General features: G+C 48.4%; 1 protein-coding gene across 1 annotated transcript in view; it reads left to right on the top strand.

The window, feature by feature from the left end:
• The window catches only part of LTA4H (leukotriene A4 hydrolase), a 118466-nt gene that overhangs the window by 71392 nt on the left and 23548 nt on the right, over positions 1 to 23526 (top strand). Inside the window, exons 9-13 of the mRNA XM_078598647.1 lie at positions 889 to 1029; positions 2708 to 2731; positions 3282 to 3352; positions 15571 to 15682; positions 18542 to 18686. Of these exons, the coding sequence (XP_078454773.1) occupies positions 889 to 1029; positions 2708 to 2731; positions 3282 to 3352; positions 15571 to 15682; positions 18542 to 18686 (493 nt within the window). The remainder of the gene's footprint in view (positions 1 to 888; positions 1030 to 2707; positions 2732 to 3281; positions 3353 to 15570; positions 15683 to 18541; positions 18687 to 23526) is intronic.

The raw sequence follows: 23526 nt of genomic DNA, 5'->3' as shown, positions 1-23526 counted from the left end.
ACGTTTTCGCTACATCGGCTACATCGGCAGTGATGAACCTCCTCTGACTTCCACAGTGCGATGTCACTTGGCAACACGTTGATGCAGGGCTCATCGAAGCAGAGTACATTGCCTACACCAAGCGTAGTATTTGTGCCTGTCCACAAATGCGACCTATCACACACGCGGTAACATGTTCTTGTTGTAACGTACAATCGCTTGTCTTTTTTCTAAAGCACAGTCGCGCATCGTCTCATGTTCAAAGCAGTTCGCATATCCGACCTTTAGCCGGGCGGTGGTGGTGCTCGCCTGCAATCCAGCGCTGTGGAGGCGAGGGTTGGTGGACCACACACAGATGTCATGAAAGTCGCTTCCCGTGGGCGCTGAGCAGCCAGACCCCCTCCCCTGCCTTGTCAAGAAACTCACCTCGTTATTAGATGGAGTGTTTCTCCCTCACATTCGTCGGTTTTCAATGGCAGTTTCGGTTTCCTCCCGCATTGAATCATTCATTAGTCGGCCGTTAACACCTTAACACAAAGAGGGCCACAGAGCTCGGGCAGTTATTAGTGCCGGATCACCAGCTGTTGCTGCTGCTGCTGCCTTCCCGCTTGTCCGTGGCTCCTCATCGCACCTCAGCGTCATTCCCCCTCCGGCGAGAAGCGAGTCGGCGAATGAATGCTGTGCGTGCGGCAGCGCGTTTCACGAGCAGAAGTGTGTCGCTCGCGTATATCCGCTAAACGCCTCTGGCTAAACCCTGCGAGTCGGATACACGCCGCGCCGTCCCGCAATCGTGAACCTCGGCAAAAAATGCGACGACCGCTGCCACGGGGCCGCACGTGCGGCCGACGGCCCGCTGGTGACGGGCCACCGCCGGCTCTCACGGAGTGCCGCCCCCGTTTGCGCCGTCAGACGGAGACGATGCTGACTACGGCGGAGGAGCTGGTGGGGCCGTACGTGTGGGGCCGCTACGACCTGCTCGTGCTGCCGCCCTCCTTCCCGTACGGCGGCATGGAGAACCCGTGCCTTACCTTCGTCACGCCCACCGTGCTGGTGAGCCCCCGGAGCACGCGGCTTGCGCGCTCACGATCGTAGGAATAATAATAGCAAGAGAGTACATTTGGTATTGGTGTCATTCGTATTGCGGCAAGGATATCATTACGAGGGAAGGCGCTGTGTTTGACGTGCACAGTCTGCGGTAGATTTGCAGTCGCAGGCAGCGTTGCTCTGCGCGATCCCAGTTTGCAGTGGAATTTTTTCCAAATTTGCAAAAAATTCAGACCGTAACGCCCGGCACACGATGGCCTACTCTCTTCCAACGACGTCACGGAATCATTTTTGAACGTCCACGGTGGATTTTACGCATCTTCAGCAACGACCAGGGTGGCCTGCCGGGGTTCAACCTGTGAACGTCTGCAATGAGCAGTGGGAATGCTACCCATGAGCCAGGTCATCGCCCTGCGTGTCACTGACCTTGCCTTACCCTTTCCTGCTGTTGGGAGGGAATTCCAAAGTCGCACTGGGTCAACATTTCCCAAGCTCTTACTGCTTTGCTCATTTCATTTGTACATTTAGAGTAGATTTTACTGATTTCAGCAGAAAGGGCCCGATGAGCTGTTCGGCTGGGCGTCCTGCGACGGTCTGTATGTTCGTACGTTGAACTTCTTTCATACCGTACGTAGTCAACTTGGCTCATGGTAGGGGTGGAGCAAGGACAACAAACTGAACACTAACAGCAGGTGTACACATGTTATAAGCACAGATCTTCGTTACAAGCGTGGTTACATAGGTCGTGATGAAAACAGTAGGTATCAGTATGTGTTGCACATACTACCAGTTGTAAACTAAAAAAACATTAACAGGACTACAGTAATAGCCCGGTTTACGTCGGGGATGCTTTCCTGAAAGGTGCCACGACGAATATCGAAACGACGTAAATCAAAGCGATCACAAAAACACCGTACGTAAATCATGTTTTGTACTCTACAGTACATATCTTTACAGGAGGCGTAAAATAGTTTGTGTACAAGGTATGTGGAGGCGAAGGCTGAGAAGCGATGGATAATGAGAAAGGACGGATGATGCTGTCAGCGACGTAAGCGTGGGCTGAGGCGACACAAATCGGGTGGTAATGGTGGTAATAAATTAACGATGCTTTTGCGAAACGACATTAAGGGGGAGACGAAAACTGGGGTATTACTCGATCTTCTTTTACGAACGAGAATAAAGGAACAAAATGTAATTTAATAAATCAAACACAATCATTATACCGGGACTTTTAAGTGTGATCCACGGGTGGCCACCATACTAAAACGAGTGTGTCGCTGGCGGAACACGTGACATCATGAGTCTAGATTTAAAACTAATTTATTTTAGAACTGATTTTTGTATTTAGTTTGTTGTCCTTCCCCTGGACCTCCAATTAGCACGGTTGGCTATATACGGTGCGAAAGACGTTCAACATACGTGCATACATTTCTTGTTATTACGATGGTGCTGAGGATTGATGACGATAATGATGCTGATTAATACATGCAAGGCTAATGTTTCATATATCTAATTTAAAATAGCTTCTGCACTGTGCATATAACGATGCAATATTTCGTAAGATAAGAAGTAATGATGTGTTCTTAGTGACATTATTCCATATGTCATTATCAGCCGATAATTCACATTTGTTTCAAATTAACGCTTCCAATAAATATTGTGTTCTTTTCGTTATTTCTTTTAGGCTGGAGATAAGTCGTTGGCTGGAGTAAGTCCCTACCTCGTTCAGTCATTCCTTTATGACAACATCCTGCATCTTACATACACTTGTTCCTTGTCTATTCGCAATAATAATGAAAGGGCCCTTGTTTGTAGTGGTGGCCCTATACAGCGTATCAGGACTTGGGCACCTCCTCATGTGCCGTGCCGACCTTCACAGCCACGATGGCGAGCTGCTAACTACCTCACCTGGTGTACAGGAGGTCGTCGGTTCGATCCCGACCCTGACGCCTATATATTTGGAGATTGCATGTTCTCTCTCGATGTAGTCGAATGTATTTTTCTCCGCGTCCTCCGGTTTTTCCCTCCACATTTAGAAACATGCGTTATAAGAGTATTTGGTTGCTATACATTTCCACATGATAAGCCACTTCATTGTGTTATCAATTGTGGCCATGTCACTTCTGAAAAAGAGCTGCTCTATTTAGCTCAGTGGGCCTTACCTGGTAAAAAAAAAAAGATGCTTGCTAACAGCACTTGCCCGAACAGTCTGTCAAGGCTATATGGGCGATCTTTGTCTTTCTGTTTGTTTTGGTCAGGTGGTTGCCCATGAGATCTCTCACAGCTGGACTGGCAATCTGGTGACCAACAAAACTTGGGAGCATTTCTGGTACGTGTGTGTTTTTGCGCACGTGTCTTCCCGTGTGCCGTAGTAGGGGAGCGGTCGTGTAATGGTCAGCGCACTGTGCTATTAACCCGGAGACCCGAGTTCGATTTCCCGCCCACGACCAATGACCTGTGGCATAATATTGAACCGGTTCTGGACCTCCCCTAGGTTATCCGGTGTGGTTTTACCACCCATCCCCTCGTGTGCCATGCCGGCCTTCGTAGGTGCTCACAGTCTGTTAAAGGCTACATGGGTGATCTTTGTGCAGTATTGGTAATCGGAGTGAGTAGTCGCATTATGCTTATTGTGCTGCATTACAATCACCACGACCTGGGTTTGTTTCCTGACCATACAAAACTTCCCAGGTCGACCCCACGCGGCACGAGCATCAGGCACGGTGTGTGAACGCATCACCCGAACGTGTATCATTTTGCGAATAGCGAGGCAATGCTGTGTGTAAAGCTAATTGGGGGGCTTTTGTGTCTGTCCGAGTTTGAGTGTCTGTGTGTTTTTAATTTGGGGAGTGATCCCCCCTTCAGCCTTGTAGACAGAAGGAGGGGTTGGGGGGTAATTTCTGTTAAGGAGGACCTATTAATGCTCTGACAGCATTTGAGACACGATGGTGAGACCCAGTGCCAAGGACAGCCAGTTCTACAGTTGACGCACCTCACCAGGTGTGACGTTCAGGCTGAGCTAATCTAGGGGGGGAGTCTGGGGACAGATTCAGATTACAAATGCCACAGTAGGTGGTTGGAAGCCAAAAATTTAGTTTTACAACCCACACCATTATCCCATTGTTCCAGGTTCAGTTATTGGTCATGTGCAGAGCCATTAGCAGTTGATTTATTGTAGCGTTGATATTTGCTTCACACCTGTATATATTAGAAGTCCACTTACCTGGATTTCTAAGGGTTACTCATTATTATCTGCAAATTCTCTTATCCACAACCCCATACGGTCATGTGTGTTGTGTCTTAAAAAATTACTCACACGGACACGTCGTAACAAGTCACCTGCTTACACTTCATTCACCTGTTTTTGCACTAGTTGTAGCACTCCTATAACTATCTATATGGTCACTTATGTTTATCTTCTTCCCTCTCCTATCTACCTTTCACCTCACTTATCCTGCACTCAGCAGCTCTGCTCTCAGCGACTCCGCACACAGCGTTTCCGCACACAGCGTCTTCGCACACAGCGTCTCCGCACACAGCGTCCTCGCACACAGCGTCCTCGCACACAGCGACTCCGCACACAGCGTCTCCGCACACAGCGTCCTCGCACACAGCGTCTTTGCACACAGCGTCTCCGCACACAACGTCTTCGCACACAGCATCCTCACACAGCGTCTCCGCACACAGCGACTCAACACACAGCGTCTCCGCACACAGCGTCTCTGCACACAGCGTCTCCGCACACAGCAACTCTACATCTCCACAGCCCTACGCTCCCTCAGACCCGCTCACACGCGCACCTGTTTGCCCTCAGTTGCCCTCGGTTAACTGTACGCACCGCGTATTTCACTCCTCTACACGTGTAATTGTGGAGGATTGGTTTTCACTGTCATTAACATTACGAGGTTTAATTTTTTTTCCCCTTCCCCATCAGTTAATTCATGAGTGTGCATTGCAAGATGATGTAACTGCCACGTGTTCAAAAAGTGAATGTGTTAACTTTAATATATTAATGGAAATGAAGACATTTCATTTTATAAATAAATGTATCATCGCATGACTTGCAGGATCACTTGATCGCCTAAATCTGGCAGTGTGACTAAAGGCAAACCAAGGCTAGGATTTCTCTGCGTGATGTTTGCGATCTTTGGAGTGGAGGACTGAAACGTGAAATTGGTATTTTGTACCAACGTGTTTACCCGTTGGGTGTGGCTGTCGATGCACAGGGGTCATGATGTGTAATACAGTAAACCTTTTCGAGTGTTACGCAGAAGCTGCGGGGAATAATGTACGCGACTCTGGAAAACAAATTTGAAAGTCATTGGGCAATTACAGATGTGTAGCGGCGTGACAGGAAGCCTTCACCCGGGCTCGTAAAGCCCACTGAGCAGAAGCGACTGGGTCACGAATGATAGCTCAACGAAGTGGCTTATTGCATGGAAATTTATAGCAGCCAAATACTCTAAATGCATGTTTCTAAATGTGGTGGGAAAAACCGGAGGACCCGGAGAAAAATTCACCAGGCCACAGGGAGAGAGAGACATGCAAAGTCCAAATACACAGGCAATCAGGGTCGTGATCAAACCCACGACGTCCTGTATACCAGGCGAGGAAGTTAACATTTCGACACCGTGGTGAACATTATGTAGGGACTGTGTGTTGTCTTTCTGTAGTCTGGGACTGTTGTTGTTTTGCTGCCTTGCCCAAGCTTGCATCTATTGTAAAATAATCGACAGGAGTTGATATACTTTTGCAATTCGAACTTCGATGCTTCAGTTATTTTAATTTATTTATTTTTCGTGACTTTCTAACCGTTCCTATACTTTGCATTATTGGTTTTTATTTTGTTATTGTAACTTTCTCACCCACCGCATACTGGACAAATGTGAGTAAACAAAGCTTCATAACTCATCGGATTCCTTCTCCTGCAGTCTAAATAATAAAGATTCTGATGTTTTAGTTGCAAACGGTGGAAAATGCACCGTCACGTCACGCGAGAGCCCGTATCGTCGGTGTCACCCGAGCCATTGTTTACCAGCGAGTTCACTGGCACGTCTCGTGACCCTCTGAGCCGCAGGAACATGGAGAGCCACTTTGTGGCTCGAAACTTAAAGCCTTGGGAACAGAAGGACGGCGTATTCACGATCGGGATGTGGATTGAAATAGAATTTCCATTGAACTGGGGTTAATCCTGACGCATGGGGCATCTAAGGGACACGGTGCCATCGCGGGCACCGTGTCCCTTGTTTCACATCTGATGACAGTTGCTTGTGTTGCGATCGAAACGTCGTGATCGATTATTTTTTCTACCTACGTGACTTTACTAAAAGAACCAAAGAGTATAGAACTAAAACTGTTTTAATTTTTACCAGGTAAAGCCCACTGAGCTACACAGCTGTTTTTCAGAAAGCGACCTGGCCACAAATGATAGCTCAATTAAGTGGCTGATCACGGGGACATTTAGAGTAGTAAAATACTCTAAACACATTTGACTAAATGTGGAAGGAAAAATCCACGTGACCACAGGGAGAACATGCAAACTCCAAATATACAGGTGTCAGGGTTGGGATCGAACCCACAACCTTCTGTATACCAAGCGAGGTAGTTAACATCTCACGACCGTGGCGCGGGGTGTTCATACGATTCATTCGGCTGCATCGCTGTACAGTCTGCCTGAGGCCAAATCTTTCTGAGTGCATCCGATCTCGTCATACCTCAGGCTTTAATCATGGTTGACCATGATTGATTCATAACTAGTTTAGTTTAGGTTCGATTGCGTCAGTATAAATATATGTTTTAATGATAACCCTCCATCACCCGTCAAAGCCAATCAACTCAATTTGTCACGTCATGGGCAAATGTGCCAATTGATTTGGTTTTTCATCAAAGTGGAGGAACGTTGACAATCTTATCACAGGAGATCGCATCCAGCATCATCAGCTGTTAGCGCAAGCTCGGTTCTCACTGAGCTTTAATACCCACGCGATTCGATGTAAAATAAACGAATTATCAATTGTAATGTTGGCCGTGAAAGCCTACGTGTAATATTGACCATGATTATCACTTAAATGGGAGACTACCTGGGAATGGCAGGTGCTGTAGGCTTGCACGGTGAACAGAAATGTGAGCATTATTTCACTAAACTCTGTGCGGACTTTCGTCCGGTGCTGTGGTTTCCTTGCACATGGCCAAGCACTCGATTGTGAAACTGGACCAAATACCCCAATGCAGGACCCTCCTCAGAAAGAGTCTTCAGCCTCTGCCAGGCTTTTCTGGATGCATCGAAGGGCAGGAATGTTTTTTGTTATTTTCAAACACGTATTGGGTTCAAGTTCAAGTTCATTTATTAGGTATAGCCCTGTGAGCCATTCGGCTCTTGAATCGGGTGCAACCGCAACAATAAAAAAAAACATGAACAAAAAACATCTTAAAGTGAATATGTGACTAAGTGCAAACAGAAAATCCAAGAAAAGACAGCAAAATATTGCAGAAAAAACACCGTACACCAACGCTGTGTGCAAAAATCCCAGTGGGATGCAAGTCAAACAACAACAACAACCACAAGACAACTTAGATTAAGGCCATCAGTCTAACTCTGTACTACAAAAAACAAACATGGCTAAACCAATACACTTTCTAAATCACCAAAATAAAGCCATGAAAGCAATGAAAAAGCAATCATAGGAACTGTGACGGAATTTTCACAATGGCATAAACAACATGTACTACCAAAACCCTGCAGCCATAGCTGGCTGCATGAGTCACTCCACAACAGCAGGAGCATCAATCGGAGTATTATAATTTTTCAATGCACCTTTAAGATCAGCACACTAAATCAAAACACAGGTCATACTTTGTAGCGATCATCCATCGGTGGACCCGTGCCAGTGGGGGAAATCGCTCATTCTTATCCTGGGGGGACCAGTATCTCAGAATCAGAATATTTATTGATACTGGAAGAATCCGATGAGCTACAAAGCTGTTTTTCACAGATTTCCACGAGGGGTAGGTCAGAACTTTACAACAACAAACAATACAAAATACAATAGGAGTGCAAAGTATAGGAAAGGTAAAGAAATACATTTAACAAAAAATATAAATTTAACTAAACTATTTTTTATTTCATCAAACAAATCTTTATGGGGTGATCGTCCACAAAGTGGTACTCATTTTAGTGGACCCCAGTGGGATGATGAACTGAGCCGACCTCCTGAATTGAGCTCTCCCCCTTGTGATTTCGAGCCAATGACCCGAGCGCCGCTGCATGTTCATTTACTCGATGCTCCGAGGTCTACTTGAAGCTCGTGGTCCTGGCCATTGGGCAGTTGGGGATTGACTTGCTCTCATTGTACAGCACTCAGCGATCGGTTTACTATTTCACTTGTGGAATATTTTGAAGCTCCAATGTGCTGTTCGTTTTTGCTCCGGTATTTTGATACCACTTCACGCCGAAGCTGTGAACCTTGAGCTCTGTGTTATGAGAAGATTCGAGGCACATGCTTCTTTCCCTGGGGAGGGGGGGGGGGGGTGGTTAGCAGCGTGCAGAAACTGTAGGCCACATCTGAGAAGCTCTGAACGTGCACACGCCGCTCATTACGATTAAATTAAGGAATCACTTCATGTTAAATTGAAGCCGAGTTTGTTGAGCGTTGCGCAAAGATTTCGGAGTAAGCAGAGCCTCTGTTGAGTGTTGTTGTGGCTCATGGTTCTGTCTGGTTGCCTGGTGACAAGAAACGGATTAGCCGTGGCCTACCCTAATAGTCGTGGTCGTAGTTAAGTGAAATTTCCACCATTCACTTGGGGCAGGGGTGGCCGACCTGTAACAGACCAACCGCCAAAACAGTACCCGTGAGTTCTGCAACGAGCCAAGTGTGTATATAAGTGTGTGTATTCATATTGACAGTTTTCAGCACAGCACGGGAGACATTCATTATTATTTGCTACTTTGGTAACAGGCAGGCTCTACGTTGTGCTCCTCCTTCGAGAGAGCCGGGCGCGGTGGATTAAAGAGCTGCACGCGGCTCGGGAGACGTGCCCAGTCGGGCCACTTCTGACTTCGGGTCTCCACAAGAGATAAGCGCCCTGCGCGAAGCTCGTTTCGAGCAACAAAGATACCGCGACTGCTCCCGGCGAGCAACATTTCGCGTCTGCTGCTCGTAATTGCCAGCGGGGGCCGTAGCGCGTCCGCACTCACCGCTGCGTCGCCGTGATTGGGTGGGCTTCATGAGCAGCGTGGCAAACAGATTACCCAGAAATGAAGTGTGCAGTGGCCAAACTGAGCTGCTGTTGAAGTCGGGCACGATCAACAAAGTCGACTTCTGGACTACACGAGGCTTTGCTGGGGAAAACGGACTAATTATCACACTCAGACAATATGATCGATAGCAGATGTACAGAACCACGTTGCTGCTGGTAAATTAGAAAATTGGTTTAACTCAACATTTGTTTAGGTGTGCAATGACATCCTTTTATAGATATCGTTCATCACTGATATCACGAAGGGATTTGGGCCCACATCACAGCAGGCTGTGTGCGTTGGTTATCCTAAAAAAATTGGACCACACCACCGTGGCACAAAACCCAAGCTGCCACATTTGTGCAAAATTTTCGCAGAGCGACAGCGCTCCACCGATGCTGCCCTCAATCAGCGGCGTTATTGGCATCTAACGGAAGATGTGTACGTGGGCAGGCAGGCAGGCAGGCTGGCAGCAGAGGTGGCAGAACGATCGGCGGATGGCTAATCCGTTGACGAGCGCACGTAGCGCCGCAGCAGTCACGGAGGAATCCGGCCACGTGTGGCCGAGAGAGGAGAACGTGAGATAGGGGGGAGATCGTTTGGTCGCGTCCAGCCGGCCTCCCTCCCCATCAGGGCAAATAGAGACGGGGGCAAACAGTGGGGCTTTTTGAAGCGGTGCCGGCGCACGCGTTGTGTTTGCCCTGCGCTCGATAAACACCCTTTGTCGGCCCCCTCGGTTATGTAACCCCCTCCCCCCCCTCTGGCGCCCGTTTGTGCCACGGGGTCATCGGGCGGCACCTAAATGAGCGGCGCGTGCCCGCCGCGTGCCCGCCGCGTGAGCGCCGCACCACGCCGCACTATGCCACACTATGCCACACATGCGCCCGCCGTGTTTACGTCCCAGCCTGCCAGGGCGTCCGGCGCTGGTGCGTGGTTCGGCACCACCCGTGCTGATGCGTCTGTCACCAAACGCTAATCTATTCGTGCCGTTGTCCCTTTTTATGGCCACCCTGTGCTCTTTCGTGGCAGGTGTGTGGGATTTTTTTATTTTAAATTTTTTGTATTTCTTCATGTTTATTGACAATTGTATTGTATGCTGAACTTTTTTTGCACCATACTTAGCCAACCGTGCTAATCGGAGGTGCGGGGGGGAGGTTTGCATGGGTTTCCTTAACAATAATATCTTGATGCCACCAACTCATTTGAAATAAACAAAGGGGTACTTTTCATAAATCCCTTCCCGCCTCCATCCTCTCAGCAACATGACTGGCCAACCCTGGTCGCTCGGCAGGTCGCGTGTGGTGGGGTGAAGTGTGGGTACTCCTACCTCTTTCAAAAAGTCTGGCCAGTGTGAAAGAATAAGCACAATAACCACTGGATGTGCACTGTATGTATGTTGAACTTCTTTCGCACCGTGCATAGCCAACCGCACTAATCAGAGGTGCGGGGGAACGACAACAAACAAAAATCAGTTCTGAACGAAATTAGTTTTCAATCTAGATTAAAAAATGCGTAGCTCCAGCGGCTTCCTAATATCAAAAGGAAGAGTGTTTCCAACGGCCGCAGAAGCGCATCTGAAGCTGCCACAGTGGGGTAACGGTCAGCACACTGGACCTGTAACCCAGGAGTCACCCATTCGATTCGATCTGCTGGCGTGGCTGCAGAAACAAAGGGCGCAAGTTTCCCGAAATCCCCTCCGCCGCCTCCGTCCCACCCAGCGGTGTGAATGCGTGCAAGCGCAGTTGAGTCGATCCGCAGACCGCTTGGGGTGGCCTAAATTGTGGGTCCCCTCCTCTACTTATTTCCAAGATGTCCGGCTTGGGTGGCAGAGTTATCAAGATGCTCTCTCAAGCGCAGGCCCCTTCTGCCAGTAGTGGTGTGAGCGAGCAATTGCAGGGCTGCACCTTTACCTTTCATATTCCTATCCCGCAATCTAACTGGCATTGCTGTACAATGGCAGTTCTATAGGTGGTCCTGTATAGATATCACCCCCCCTTCCACCAATAAACAGCATCGTCCTTCTCGTATACCCCTTCCCCGGTTCAGTGGCTGATCTCCAGGATGGTTTGGGGGGGGGCAGGCAATGTTAACATAAAGAGGTTGTCTTGGCCGGTACAGACGATGCTCCCTCTTCGGCTGTCCATCGCAAACGATGACGACCGCGGAGATGATGCCACCACAGCCCCACACCGTCACATCTCTCCTTCTGCCGTACACCACGGCAGTTTGCACAGTTGACATCTGACCCGGAGTTTTGCAGCGAAGGAATAATATCGGTTCATCCCCCCCATTTTGGTCAATGGCCAAGGAGAGGACGCAATGCTGGTGATTTAGACTGTGCGAGTCGACTTTAGGCGGTCGCGGCCCAACTCTGGCCCGGCCTCTGACATGGCTCAGCTCCGGCTTGATCCGCTCGGGCGTTTTCAAAGACGCGCGAGCGGCTCAGCCGTGGCTCAGCTCAGGCTCAGCTCAGCCTCAGGCTCAGCCTCATGGAAATCCTGAGCACGGCTGGGACCACACTCAGACGGATGCACGGTTACGAGGAGATGTTAACTACCTCGCCTGGGATACAGGTGATCGTGGGTTCGATCCCCGACCCTGACACCTGTATATTTGGAATTCGCATGGATTTTCTCCGGGTCTTCCACTTTTTCCCTTCATATTTAGAATCAACATGTATTTAGAGTACTTCGCTGCTATAAATTTTCACACGATAAGCCACTCCTTTCAGCTATCATTCGTGTCCAGGTCGCTTATGAAAAAGAGCAACATATCTCAGTGGGCCTTACCTGGTAAAATAAAAAAGTTTAATTTAGTTTAGAGCCGGCTCAAGTCAAGAGTGGCTTTGAGCCGGCTTGCTTGAGCCAGTGCCAGGCCAGAGTCGGAACGGTGGCGTAGAGTCTGCCACTGCTGGCGTGATTGTGATGCTGGATGTGGTGTGGTGGGGCGAGTGACCTTATCAAGAATATCAATAACGTCTGTTTATTTTTTCATAGCATCGTCGTGCATCCAAATTGCATCGCACAATTGCCGAGAAACCGCAGACAAAGCTGGAAGGCAGCCAGGCGGTCGAGCTGACAACAAACAATTGTGCAAGCTCTGCAGCCCTCTGGTTATTAAAATGTTTTCGACCAAGTAATGAGTGTTTTTGCCTATTGGAGGAAACCACCGCACCCGGACAAACCTTCGACACATCCGAGGGGGCAATGACGCCGACGCACTCGGAGACTTTTATTTGACACAGCACCAACACTAGGCCCAGCTTCTTGCTTGTCTCTTGAAGTTCGGTACTCTCCCCCGCGAACGTCCCCTCCCTTTGTGCTCTCCCCTTTTATCCCCTTTTATCACCTTCGAGCCCCTTCTCTAGAAACTTCTCTCACTGTCCTCCTTTCGGCCAATCCCCGTCCTTCTCCCTCAATGGCTGTCAACTGTCGCCTCAACGCTCAACCTTTGCTTCCCCCCTTTTCAGTTTGAACCTCCTCCAATCCCTTTAAACCTTGCCTCCCGACCAATCGCTGTTGAGGCCTCTCTGCACCAATGGGAGGCTTTGGCCTACTTTCCTGACTGTGTTTGCCCGTACGTGGGCTTCAGGTGGGTGATCTGATGTCTCGGTCATTACACCGTGAAGAACGGATTAGATTATGTGTTGGTCCACACTTGGCTGTGCCGTGTTTTGGCGAGCGAGGGTATGGCATGGGCAGGGCTCTTCACAACATATGTGTGGTCCACCAACCCTCGCACCGACTGTTCTGGATTGCAGGCTGTTTGCATAGCCACCGTGGACGGGCGGTCGATCAGCTCTTGATGTTGACATGGGGCAGTGGTGCCATTTTCTTTTCATCACCTTCACCTGACATCTGACTGGACATCTGTGAAAACGAGCTTTATAGCTCATCGGATTCCTCCAGTATAAATATAAAGATTCTGATTCAACAGTCTTTAATGCACATCCACAAAACTGAGTTGCTTGGCTGAGTGAATACATTGGTATGAATGTTGAATTAATCCTCAGGGCTGGCCTCGAACATATAAAACGTGTATATATATAGTGCGTATTATTTTACGTAATTATCGGTGACCCAACGAAATTGTAATTCTGAACCCGTCGTTTATCTCGGCCCTGAGCCGGACATTTTTAGTTCATCATCCCGGTGCATCTTCTCTTACGGCTCTCTGACGCATGGCCATTGGCGGTGGCAGCTGAGAATGATGCTGTCGTGGTTTTCAAAAACGCCGCTTTGCAGGACATGTGGCCGGGGGCTGTTGACCGAATGCACAGTCGGCACATTTCGCCAGTGTTTCTCGCACGCGGCTGTTTGGAATTTTGACGATGTCGGCGAAAAAAATCTCGCATCAGTAGTTATTGATTGGGCCGGTTTTATATTCCGGCGGTCGACATTCTCGCCCACTCGGCTCTTGTTCGCAGGGTTGATAATTCGACTTGCCGTTGCGTCTGCCAGGCATTCGTATTGTAGCAATTCATTTGGAGTAAATGGATACGCCTTTTCAACGAGTTTGCCAGGTGTCACTGCAGTTGGAAAAGCGTGGATTTGAATCCCGGTTGGAGGTTGTCTGCTCATTATTGTTCCAGAATGAGTAAAATAAATACTGCTCTGTGGAAAGTGAGCAGCGGTGCTTGTGTGAAGATGAATGGTGCGCCATTGGTCATGGGGCACCCATGGTGGCAAGGGACGCCAATGTGACAAGATGTTAACTACCTTGCCTGGTATACAGGAGGTCGTGGGTTTGATTCCGACCCTGGCACCTGCTCTATATTTGTAGTTTGCGCCTCTTTCTCATCATCATCATCATCACGATGGCTAGGAGATTTTAACTACCTTGCCTGGTATACAGGAGGTTATGGGTTCGATCCCGACCCTGACGCCTGCTGTATATTTGGAGTGTGATTTTTTTCCGGGTCCTCCGGTTTTATCTCTCCACATTTAGAATAAACGTCTGTTTAGAGTATTTGGCTGCTTTAGATTTGCACAGGATAAGCCACTTCGTTGAGCTATTGTTTGTAGCCACATTGCTCCTGAAAAAAGAGCTTTATAGCTCAGTTGGGCCTTACTTGGTTAAATAACTAGAGTTATTTTTTTTAATTAGTTTTTTTGAGCAGGGAGACACTGTTGGACTTGACTTGATGGTGGGAATTCAGCAGTGGCCCTATGGACAGGAGAGACACTGGTCTGGTCCATGGAATCGTGGAATGTATTCTTTGGGTTCACAGCCGGACTGCCCAGAGGCCTGGGGCAGAACACCACGTGGGGACCCCTTCCTTTACATCACCCTTCACAGGCCCGTTGTGAGGCCCTCTGTTGTGTGAAGAGTGGAACTAATCATCCCACTGCTGGCTAAAAAGCCAGCAGTGGAAATGAAAGTCACCACATTGTGCGCGTACGCAAAGGTAGAATGAACGTAAAGCAGATCTGAAACACAGTAGGACCAATACCTCAGCTATGGCTGATCATTGTTTAAACGCTGTGGGCAAACACGACATTGATTTTGCAAAGACGAGGGTACTCTGCAAGCCCACTGGCTATCAGCAAAGATTCGTTCACGAAGCCATCCAGATATATAAACACAGACACAATTTCAACCGATAAGATGGGTGCAAACTGAGCAATAATTGGAAGGACGTTATTAACCAGTTTAGGTCATAACTGGCTGTGATGTTTCCTCCCTACCTACCTATGTGAGCAGCTATTTTCGACTCTCTGAGTTACATTCACTAACACAGCCTCCATTAGCTGTGTTAGTAAATGGCGGCCTGCCATCCTTTTCCACCAACATGTGGCGATGGCTCTTTCCGAGCTTACATTTACAAGCAAATTTCTTACATTGACATGCTAATCTCTCACAATACAATGGCCACCCCCACAGCTTCGTTTGTCAAGATTTCTCCGATCTTACATTTACATGCAAATTTCATCCCACTGACCCTTGGGCTACACCCATCTCAAACCTTTATAACTCCCTGCCTTAGCAGCGCTCCCACCATATATTTTTTCCTGCCCCGGCAGCTCTTCTGCAATATTTTTTCACCTGATGACGATTGCTTGTGTTGTGATCGAAACGTCGTGATATTGTTATTATTTTTATTATTTGTTCTATCTACGTGGTTTTACCAAAAGACCCAAGGAATAGAATTTGCCCCTTGTTTTACCGGGTACAATTAAATTAATCTATAAAGAAAAAGGCAAGTAAATGAAACACCATACGCTTCCATTTGGTTGTCACATGAAACATGATATCCATTCATCACTTAAGACACGCACCACTCCATTGCAGTTGCCTCTCTCGCTGTGCAGGCTCAACGAAGGACACACAGTCTACTTGGAGCGCATGATCGCCGGCAAGATGTTTGGAGAGAAGACCAGGCAGTTCTTCGCCATCGGGGGCTGGAAATCCCTCCAGGAGTCGGTAGGAACCCCCCCCCTCCTCTGTTCCCCACCCCCACTGCTACAGGCGTGGTCTGAGCCAGTTATTTCTCTTGATGAACCAGGCAAGACACTAATTGAAATCCATTCGCTTCGGGTTACAATTGGAGGCTCCGATTAACATTATCAATGTAATCCGGCTGTGCTTGGCCGAACGAGAGATGCATTCTAACCCAGTGGTGCATCCAGGGGGAGGGAAATTGGTGGAAATTGCCCCCCACCCCTTCCTTGAGACCCTGAATATTGGCGTTTTATTGATATTTACCAGAGAAGATCCACCCAACTTTTTATTTTTTACGAATACAATTTTGGACGCCTCCCCCAACCTCTCCCCCCCCCTCCTCCCTCGGGAAGGTTCGAGATCAGCCTGTGCCTCTAACCACGGCGCAAGCCAGCTGAGTGTGTGGCCACGACGGGGCAGCAGTGTCACGCACACACATGCTTGTTATCGATACAGCGAGGGTAGCACGAAAGGTCATTTTCATGATTTGGATTTGTTCGTGAGTTTTAAAATAACATCTCTGGCCACGCCATGAACCCATTACATGCAGTTTTTCACTTCCAAACCCCCATCGTCATCACTTACACTCTCACCCAACATGTGTTCCCAGCGTGGAAATATCCACCATGGAATGATAAAATAGTTAATCTGCGGATCACTCGATTACATGAGTTCATGCAACGTACATAAAGATACACACATGCTGATTTGTATATCCTTCTATTGCTTGAATGCTTATGCAATTCCATATGCGCTTTGCGATGTGTGCGTGTGTATAACTGAGGGGGAGTGATCGCGTAGCGGTTAGCGCGCTGCGCTACGAACCCGGCGACCCGAGATCGATTCCCCGTCACGGCCACCAATACCGGTGACGATTATCTGGACCGGTCCTGCGCCTCCCCTAGGTCGACTCAGCCTCAAATGAGTACCTAGTACCATCGCCACTCGGGAGACAAAGGCAGCCGGGCATGGTCCTGGCCACCCACCCCTTTGTGTGCCATTCTGGCCTTCATAGGTGCTCACTAACAGCACTTTCCCCAAAAGTCTATTTAGGCTGTAGGCGGGGATCTTTGTGTAACTGCACAGTTTGGAGTGGTAGTGTAGTGGTTTGCACACTGCACTACAAACCCAGTGACCCAACATGGGTCACAAATACCCTAAACCGTCCTAGGTGTCCCTTAGGTTGACTCGATCTTAAATGAGCCACTGGTGCAGTCATCGTCAGCTTTGCGGACGCAAAGATGGCCGGGGGCGGTTGTAGGCCTCCCACCCCTTCGTGTGCCGTTGCCGGCCTTAATAGCTGCTTGCAAACAGAACTTGCTCCAACAGCCTGCTGAAGGCTATACGGGGGACCTTTGTGTAACTCAACAAGCGGCATGCATGCAGCAGCTCGCTTGTGCAAGAGAGGTTGTGTATGCGTTTCCCCCGTCGCCTGGCGTGAGGGTCAGGGTTATGGCTCCGTGTACTGCCTGGTGACGTACTCGCCCGTGCGTTGTATCCTTGCACCTGAATTCAAAGGGCCAGATGGTTATTTTATCGTTGCTTTGTTTAATGCGAGCTCGCATCTCCCACCCAGTAGTACAGGCATAACAAAGACCCATCTATGGACACTCATGTTCTTATCTATTCTCTTCCAAAGTGGTTTATGAAGTGAAAAAAACTCCACGAAAACAATCTCGTGTTAGTTTTCTCACTACTCCCTGCATTATTCACATCTACACATCTAAATCAGCTCGAACCTCCTGCAAGTCACGTGACTTCTGTGTGGCCACCCCCACTCTGAACCCCTCTCCTCTCCCCACCGCCCACTCTTGCTCGCTCCTTCCTTGTCTCTCCCCCTCTCATCCTCACCACCCTCTCGTCCCCGAAATATTGGCCCTGTTATTCCTTATCCCCTTCTTCCCTTTCCTGCCCAGCGCTCCTCCTTCTTACCTCTTGATGCTCATCTTGAGCCGTGCCCTTTTTGTCTCTCTTGGAGACTTCCGTCCCGGCCTCTTGCCGTCATGTGCCACAGGTTTAAAGGTTTTATTGATACCTAAAGATGCATTCTTACTGTCTACTCGGCACAGGCATTGAAGATGCAGGACGCCCCCTGTTCCAGCCACTGCCGTCAGCATAGCTTGAGGAGCGCTCACGCTCTCAAGGATTTGTTGTCCCCATCGTCAGCATCCACAGCTGCCAAAAGTTTGAATCATGCTACTGTGATATCTGCGATGGAGCACCCAGTTCCTACCTCACTGTCACAACCAGCTAGCATGCAGAGTAGAGCAGCAGTCAGAGTGGCGGACGATTCAGCACTCACTTATCATTCCAGTCACTCGCTCACGTACCTGGCCTCCTTTTTACTTATTTATTACATGGTTACTGTTCCTGCTAACTTGACTCATGGAATCTACCAGCCATGTTGAGGATTGACTTTCTAATCCACACGGTGTTCAACCACCACACTGCAGGTCAAAGCAACACACTCACTCACCCACTCAGTCACTCATCCACCTTCTCACCCACTCACCCACCACACTGCAGGTCACAGCAACACACTCACTCACCCACTAACTCACTCACTGACCAACTCAGTCACTCATTCACCTTCTCACCCACTCACCCACCACACTGCAGGCCACATCACTTCTCTTTCTGCGTCTCCCCTGACACTGCTGGCCGTTTGACGTTTCGGGCCTTCGGGCTTTGTTCTCAGCAACTGCTTTGAAAAAACCCCGGAATAATTTGGAGGCTTTGCTTGCACAAGGTCAGCCAACCCTACTCAGCCCAGCGTGCAGCTGAACTCGCTCCACAACGCCACACGATTCCAACACAGCCATGTGCCTGTGCCGGGTGTAGGTGGACACGTTTGGGCCGGAGCACGGCTTCACCAAGCTCGTGCCGGTGCTGGACGGCGTCGACCCGGACGACTCCTTCTCCACCGTGCCCTACGAGAAGGGCTTCGCTCTGCTCTACCACCTGGAGCAGGCACTCGGCGGGCCCGGTACCACACTCGCCACCAATCGCTCACCACACTCACCATGCTCACCGATTGCTCACCAGACTCGCCAACAGCTTACCAGACTTACCGCCCTTTCACCGGACTCGCTGCCAATCGTTCACCATGTTCACCGCATACTGACCATGCTCACCACCAGCTCATCAGACTCGCTACACGCTTATCACACTCGCCACTCTCTCACCAGACTTGCCACCCACTCACCGGGCTCACCACCCGCTCACCAGACTCACCATCCGCTCAACCGACTCACCTTTGTTCCCCCAGCGTTTAACACCCAATGCAGTAGAGGAGGTCAGGTGGCTCAGCGGTCCGAGTGCTGAGCTGGCACCGCTGGGATTCTGCTTTCAAATCCGGGTTACCGGTGATACCTTGGTTGGAAAGCGGTGGTTTAAACTCGGTACTCAAGTGTAGGGGGCTGGTGGCCTCAGTCCGGACACCAATGAGTGCACAAAGAGACGATCGCGTTAAGTTCGGTCGCTAACTTTATTTGGCGAAAATTCCCACTCAGAGAATGTGAACGTTCGTTGTGCTGCCACGTGACGAACCTTCCTCCAATAGGCGGAGTGGGTGGGAGACTGCTTCCCCCACCCCCCGTACTTTGCGGATTCGAGGTCACTTTAAGGGATCTCGGTGGTAGCTCTGTGATATCCACTTCTGTGCGTCTGTCTGTCACGCAAAGGGTTTCACTTCTCGGAGAACCGGATGACAATGGATTCTTCCTCTCATCATCATATGGCACCAAAAGCACAATTGAGATGAAATTTGGGAAAAGATTCCAAATATTCCAATTCACTCTGTGGGATGGGATAGCATTGCTCTCCCGCAATCAGCAGAACTCTGGGACATAGTTCGTCGGCCATGCAGGTATATAAACATGGTACAACACCGCCACTTCGGTGCTTGTACCAGGCTGGGTGCACTTTGAGGCTACGGTAAGGGGTAGAGGCTTGCTTGCCAAATGATAGACCCAGGTGTTATTAATGTTTCAAGGTCACAAGCAGATACACCACCTGCGTGCTCGACTCTGCAGGCTATGTGTGTGCAACATTGGCTTGAATAATATTGATTTTTTTTTAAGCTCGCAGCACGCGTATTACATTGCTTGCGTAATGATCATTGTTTTTTCGTTTCGTGTGCATTGTTTGCAATATGCTACAGGAGGCAGCTGCATTCTCTGCATTGTTAAACAGGTATAATTTGTTCTTGAACTCTCGCAACGCTAAATCGAGACCGTTTATCGACTGTCGAGAAGCAGCAAATCGTTACGCCCCTAGCTCTGTTTTAGCCGCCTGTCACTCCGCTCGTTGTTGTGAGCATCGCTCCTCTGGGTTGCGTTGTCAAGGATGGGGGGAGGGGGGAGGACGGCTGTTCAGCAGCGTCGTTCACGAGCCTGCCCACCGCAATGGTGATTGTTGCTGTGAAATTGCTCCGTCTTAGCCAAGGGCCAATCCACTCGGCTCTATAAGTCCTTCTGTACCACAGACTGCAGTGAATGCTTGAAGTGACCCCCCCACCCCCACCTCTCTGTGTCCCTGTGCTGTAGAGGAGGAATTGCAGTCGTCTGTTGAGTGTGACAACATCCCACTGCTAAGCAATGCCATTATGCCATGTCTCATTTGTGCCCAAGTGCCCGTGTCTGGGGAGTGTTTAGCACGAATGCACTTTGAAAGGGTGCTCTATTCTGGGCCGTATGAGTGTTTGTGTCCCGTTTTGTTTGTCGCGTGACTGATACGCCAATCGCCGTACGAATAACAAGACCACAGGCGTGCGGCGGGTTGCCGTGGCCATCAGCCCCATGGATGCAAGCAGTTCCGATAGTGGGATCCCGATCACAACAACAGCAACGCCTGTTTATTTGGAGTTTGCTTGTTCTTCCCGTGGTCGCGTGGATTTTTCTCCAAGTCCTCTGGTTTTTTCCTCCACGTTTAGAAGCAACATGAGTTTAGAGTATTTGGTTGCTATAAATGTCCACGTGACAAGCCACTTCGTTGAGCTATCATTTGTGGCCAAGTTGCTGCTGATAAAAGAGCTGTACAGCTCAGTGGGCTTTACCTGGTAAAATAAGAAATAGTTTAATAGTTTAGTTTTTAGGATGGTAATGCGAGTTCACAGTTGCCAAAGCACAATGTTGCGTACCCGACTTCCCGGGGACTGAGGTCGAGGCGGATGTTGTGAAATGGTCGGATTTGTGAACATCTGTCGAGAAGGGCATTTACACCCAGCACAGACTGGTGACTTGGACAACGTGAGTGCGCAAATTCCCTTAAACGTGCGGAAATGCTTATAATTAGGTGATACAAATAATAATACGGGACTGTTCTTTACTGCGTGTTTTGCATTGAGAGAATAAGTCAACTCCGAAAAAAAAAACATTGAGGATATATGACAAAAAAACACAGGGGAATGAGCAGTGTCTTCCAAATAAGTACTTCTATATTCTAAAATGAGTCCTTCATGAATGTCTGTGTCAATGGATATTTGAGTTGCAGCTGTGGCAGTGCTGGGCCTGCCTCAGGCTGGTCCCTCTCTCCGTGTCGCCATTGGGGACGTGGCAGGTGCCTTTCTTTTTCCAGGAACTGGGTGAGGGTGGTTATTATTGGTTGGGGCGGATACATGACGGTCGGGTATATGCGACGTGTACTGCACTGCGCTGCGTCAGACGCAGGGTTTGCGGAACGCGTTCATCATTTTCCGTGCCTTGAAACTCTCAAACTGCCTGTCTACGAGGTACTCAGGAGTTGGCAGTACGCCAAGTAGGTTGATGACCCCAATCTGTGAAAATGTTCAGAGGGCTTTGCCCTTAAATATTCGGCTTTTCTCCATCTACTTTGGCTCTCTCCCCAAATTAACACTATTCATTTAAAAGGAATTCACCAAACTAGCCAATGTAGGACGTTTCTGAGATTCATTGAGGATTTTGCAGCTTAAGCAAATCTTATTATCATGATTCGGAGGTTTGTAATGGTTTCTCGGTAATGCAATCTGTAATTATAACTTCACAGTGTTAACTTTAATGGTGAAAGTAATTCAGTTTTACGATCTCAGTCCCGGCTACGTAAATATTTTTTCGAACAATCGGAGTTGATCGCAGCAATTAGGGATATTTGTTTAAAATGTTACTGTAAAAATAATCAGCTATTGAAAGTTTACAGTAACAATTATTGTGCTCCTATGTAGTTTTGGTTTTCATTACACTTATCCAGCCGAATGGCACTCTGCTAAGAACACTCAACTCCTAATTGGAAGGTTAAGTTCAAATTCTGGCTAAGTCTGACTCAGCCAATCATCCTTGAAGGGTCAGTAAAATGAGTGCTATTTTGTGGGAAGCCAGTAGTGGATGTCTCGTGGATATACTGGCCACGACATAGGAATGTGGAATTTCCACCACTGAGACTAAGGGCCACCAACTGAGATAAGCATTGCCACTTTTTTTTGAGTATGGAGATGCTTGCACTTTCGTCTGAGCTGATAAAACTTAATTTCGATGGGTTGTCACCTGGTTGTATGTACAGGGCTGATAAAAAGTTTGTGAACCCCTTAGGATTTTCACATATTTTACATATTTCAAACCTAAAATGCTATAAGATCTTCATTTAAGCCCAAAAATAGATCAAGATAATCCGATTAAACAATTTAAACGAAAACATTATACTCTTTCAACATGTATTTATCTTTAAATGATTGTACATTCAATAACCACGTGTGAAAAAGTTTGTGATCCTTTAGATTCAGTAAATGGTGACACGCCCTTGAGCAGCAATGACTGCAACTAAGCGTTTCCTGTAACCATTCGTCAGTCTCTCACATCGGATTTGAGGGATTTTGGCCCTTACCTCCTGACAGCCTCCTGACAGAACTCCTTCGACTCTGTGACATTTGAGGGTTGCCTTGCATGGACAGCTCGCTTCAGGTGCTGCCACAAAATTTCCATAGGGTTTATGTTCGGACTTTGACTAGGCCATTGTAAACTGCGGAATTTCTTCTTCTGCAGCCATTCTTTTGTAGATCTGCTTGTATGTTTACGATCATTGTCCTGCTGCAAGACCCACTTTCGGTTCAGCTTCAGCTCACGGATGTATGGCCTGAGATTATTTTCTAGAATCTTTTGATACATTTGTAGCACGAATACTTACGTGATCCGAGGGTAAGAATATTTACGTGATCCAAGGTTCCGGTGGGAGGGGGATATCACGAGAGAAAGGAGAGAGAAGAGAGGGGGGTGATGTCACCGAGAGAGGTGGCATGATCGGGGCACTTCTCGATGGGAATCGGAGTGAAGTGGACATTTGTGGTGTGAGCTTGTGGAAAATAAAGTACAGCGTGGCCCCCCGGACTTTGGCTGGTGGACTCGCTACATGATGCAGAATTCATAGTTGTGTCAATGATGGCAAGTTGTCCAGGTCCTGAGGCAGCAAAGCAGCCCCAAACCATCACATTCCCACCACCACCATGCTTGACGGTTGGGATGATGTTCTTCTGTTCTAAAGCAGCGTTTGGTTTTCGCCAAACATAACGTTTATATTTGATGCCAAAAAGTGCTACCTTTGACTTGTCTGTCCAGAGAACATTTTGTGGATCATAGATGTGCTCTTTGGCGAACTTCAGATGGGCAACCAATGTTCTTTTTAGAGAGGAGTGGTTTTCTCCTCGCTATCCTTATATCAACACCATTCTTGTTTAGTATTTTTCTGATAGTTGAGTCATGAAGACTCACATTGGCCAAGGCGAGAGTGGCCTGCAGATCCTTGGGTGTTTCTCTGGGGTTGTTCTTTGTGACTTCCTTGATAATTTTCCGGTTTGTTTTTTTAGGCATTGCCCCCCG

This window comes from Lampetra planeri, chromosome 11 (assembly GCF_965212315.1).
Source record: "Lampetra planeri chromosome 11, kcLamPlan1.2.h2, whole genome shotgun sequence".
NCBI classification, from domain to species: domain Eukaryota; kingdom Metazoa; phylum Chordata; class Hyperoartia; order Petromyzontiformes; family Petromyzontidae; genus Lampetra; species Lampetra planeri.
The sequence above is the reverse complement of the archived record's forward strand: the minus strand, read 5'-3'. Positions and strand labels throughout refer to the sequence as shown.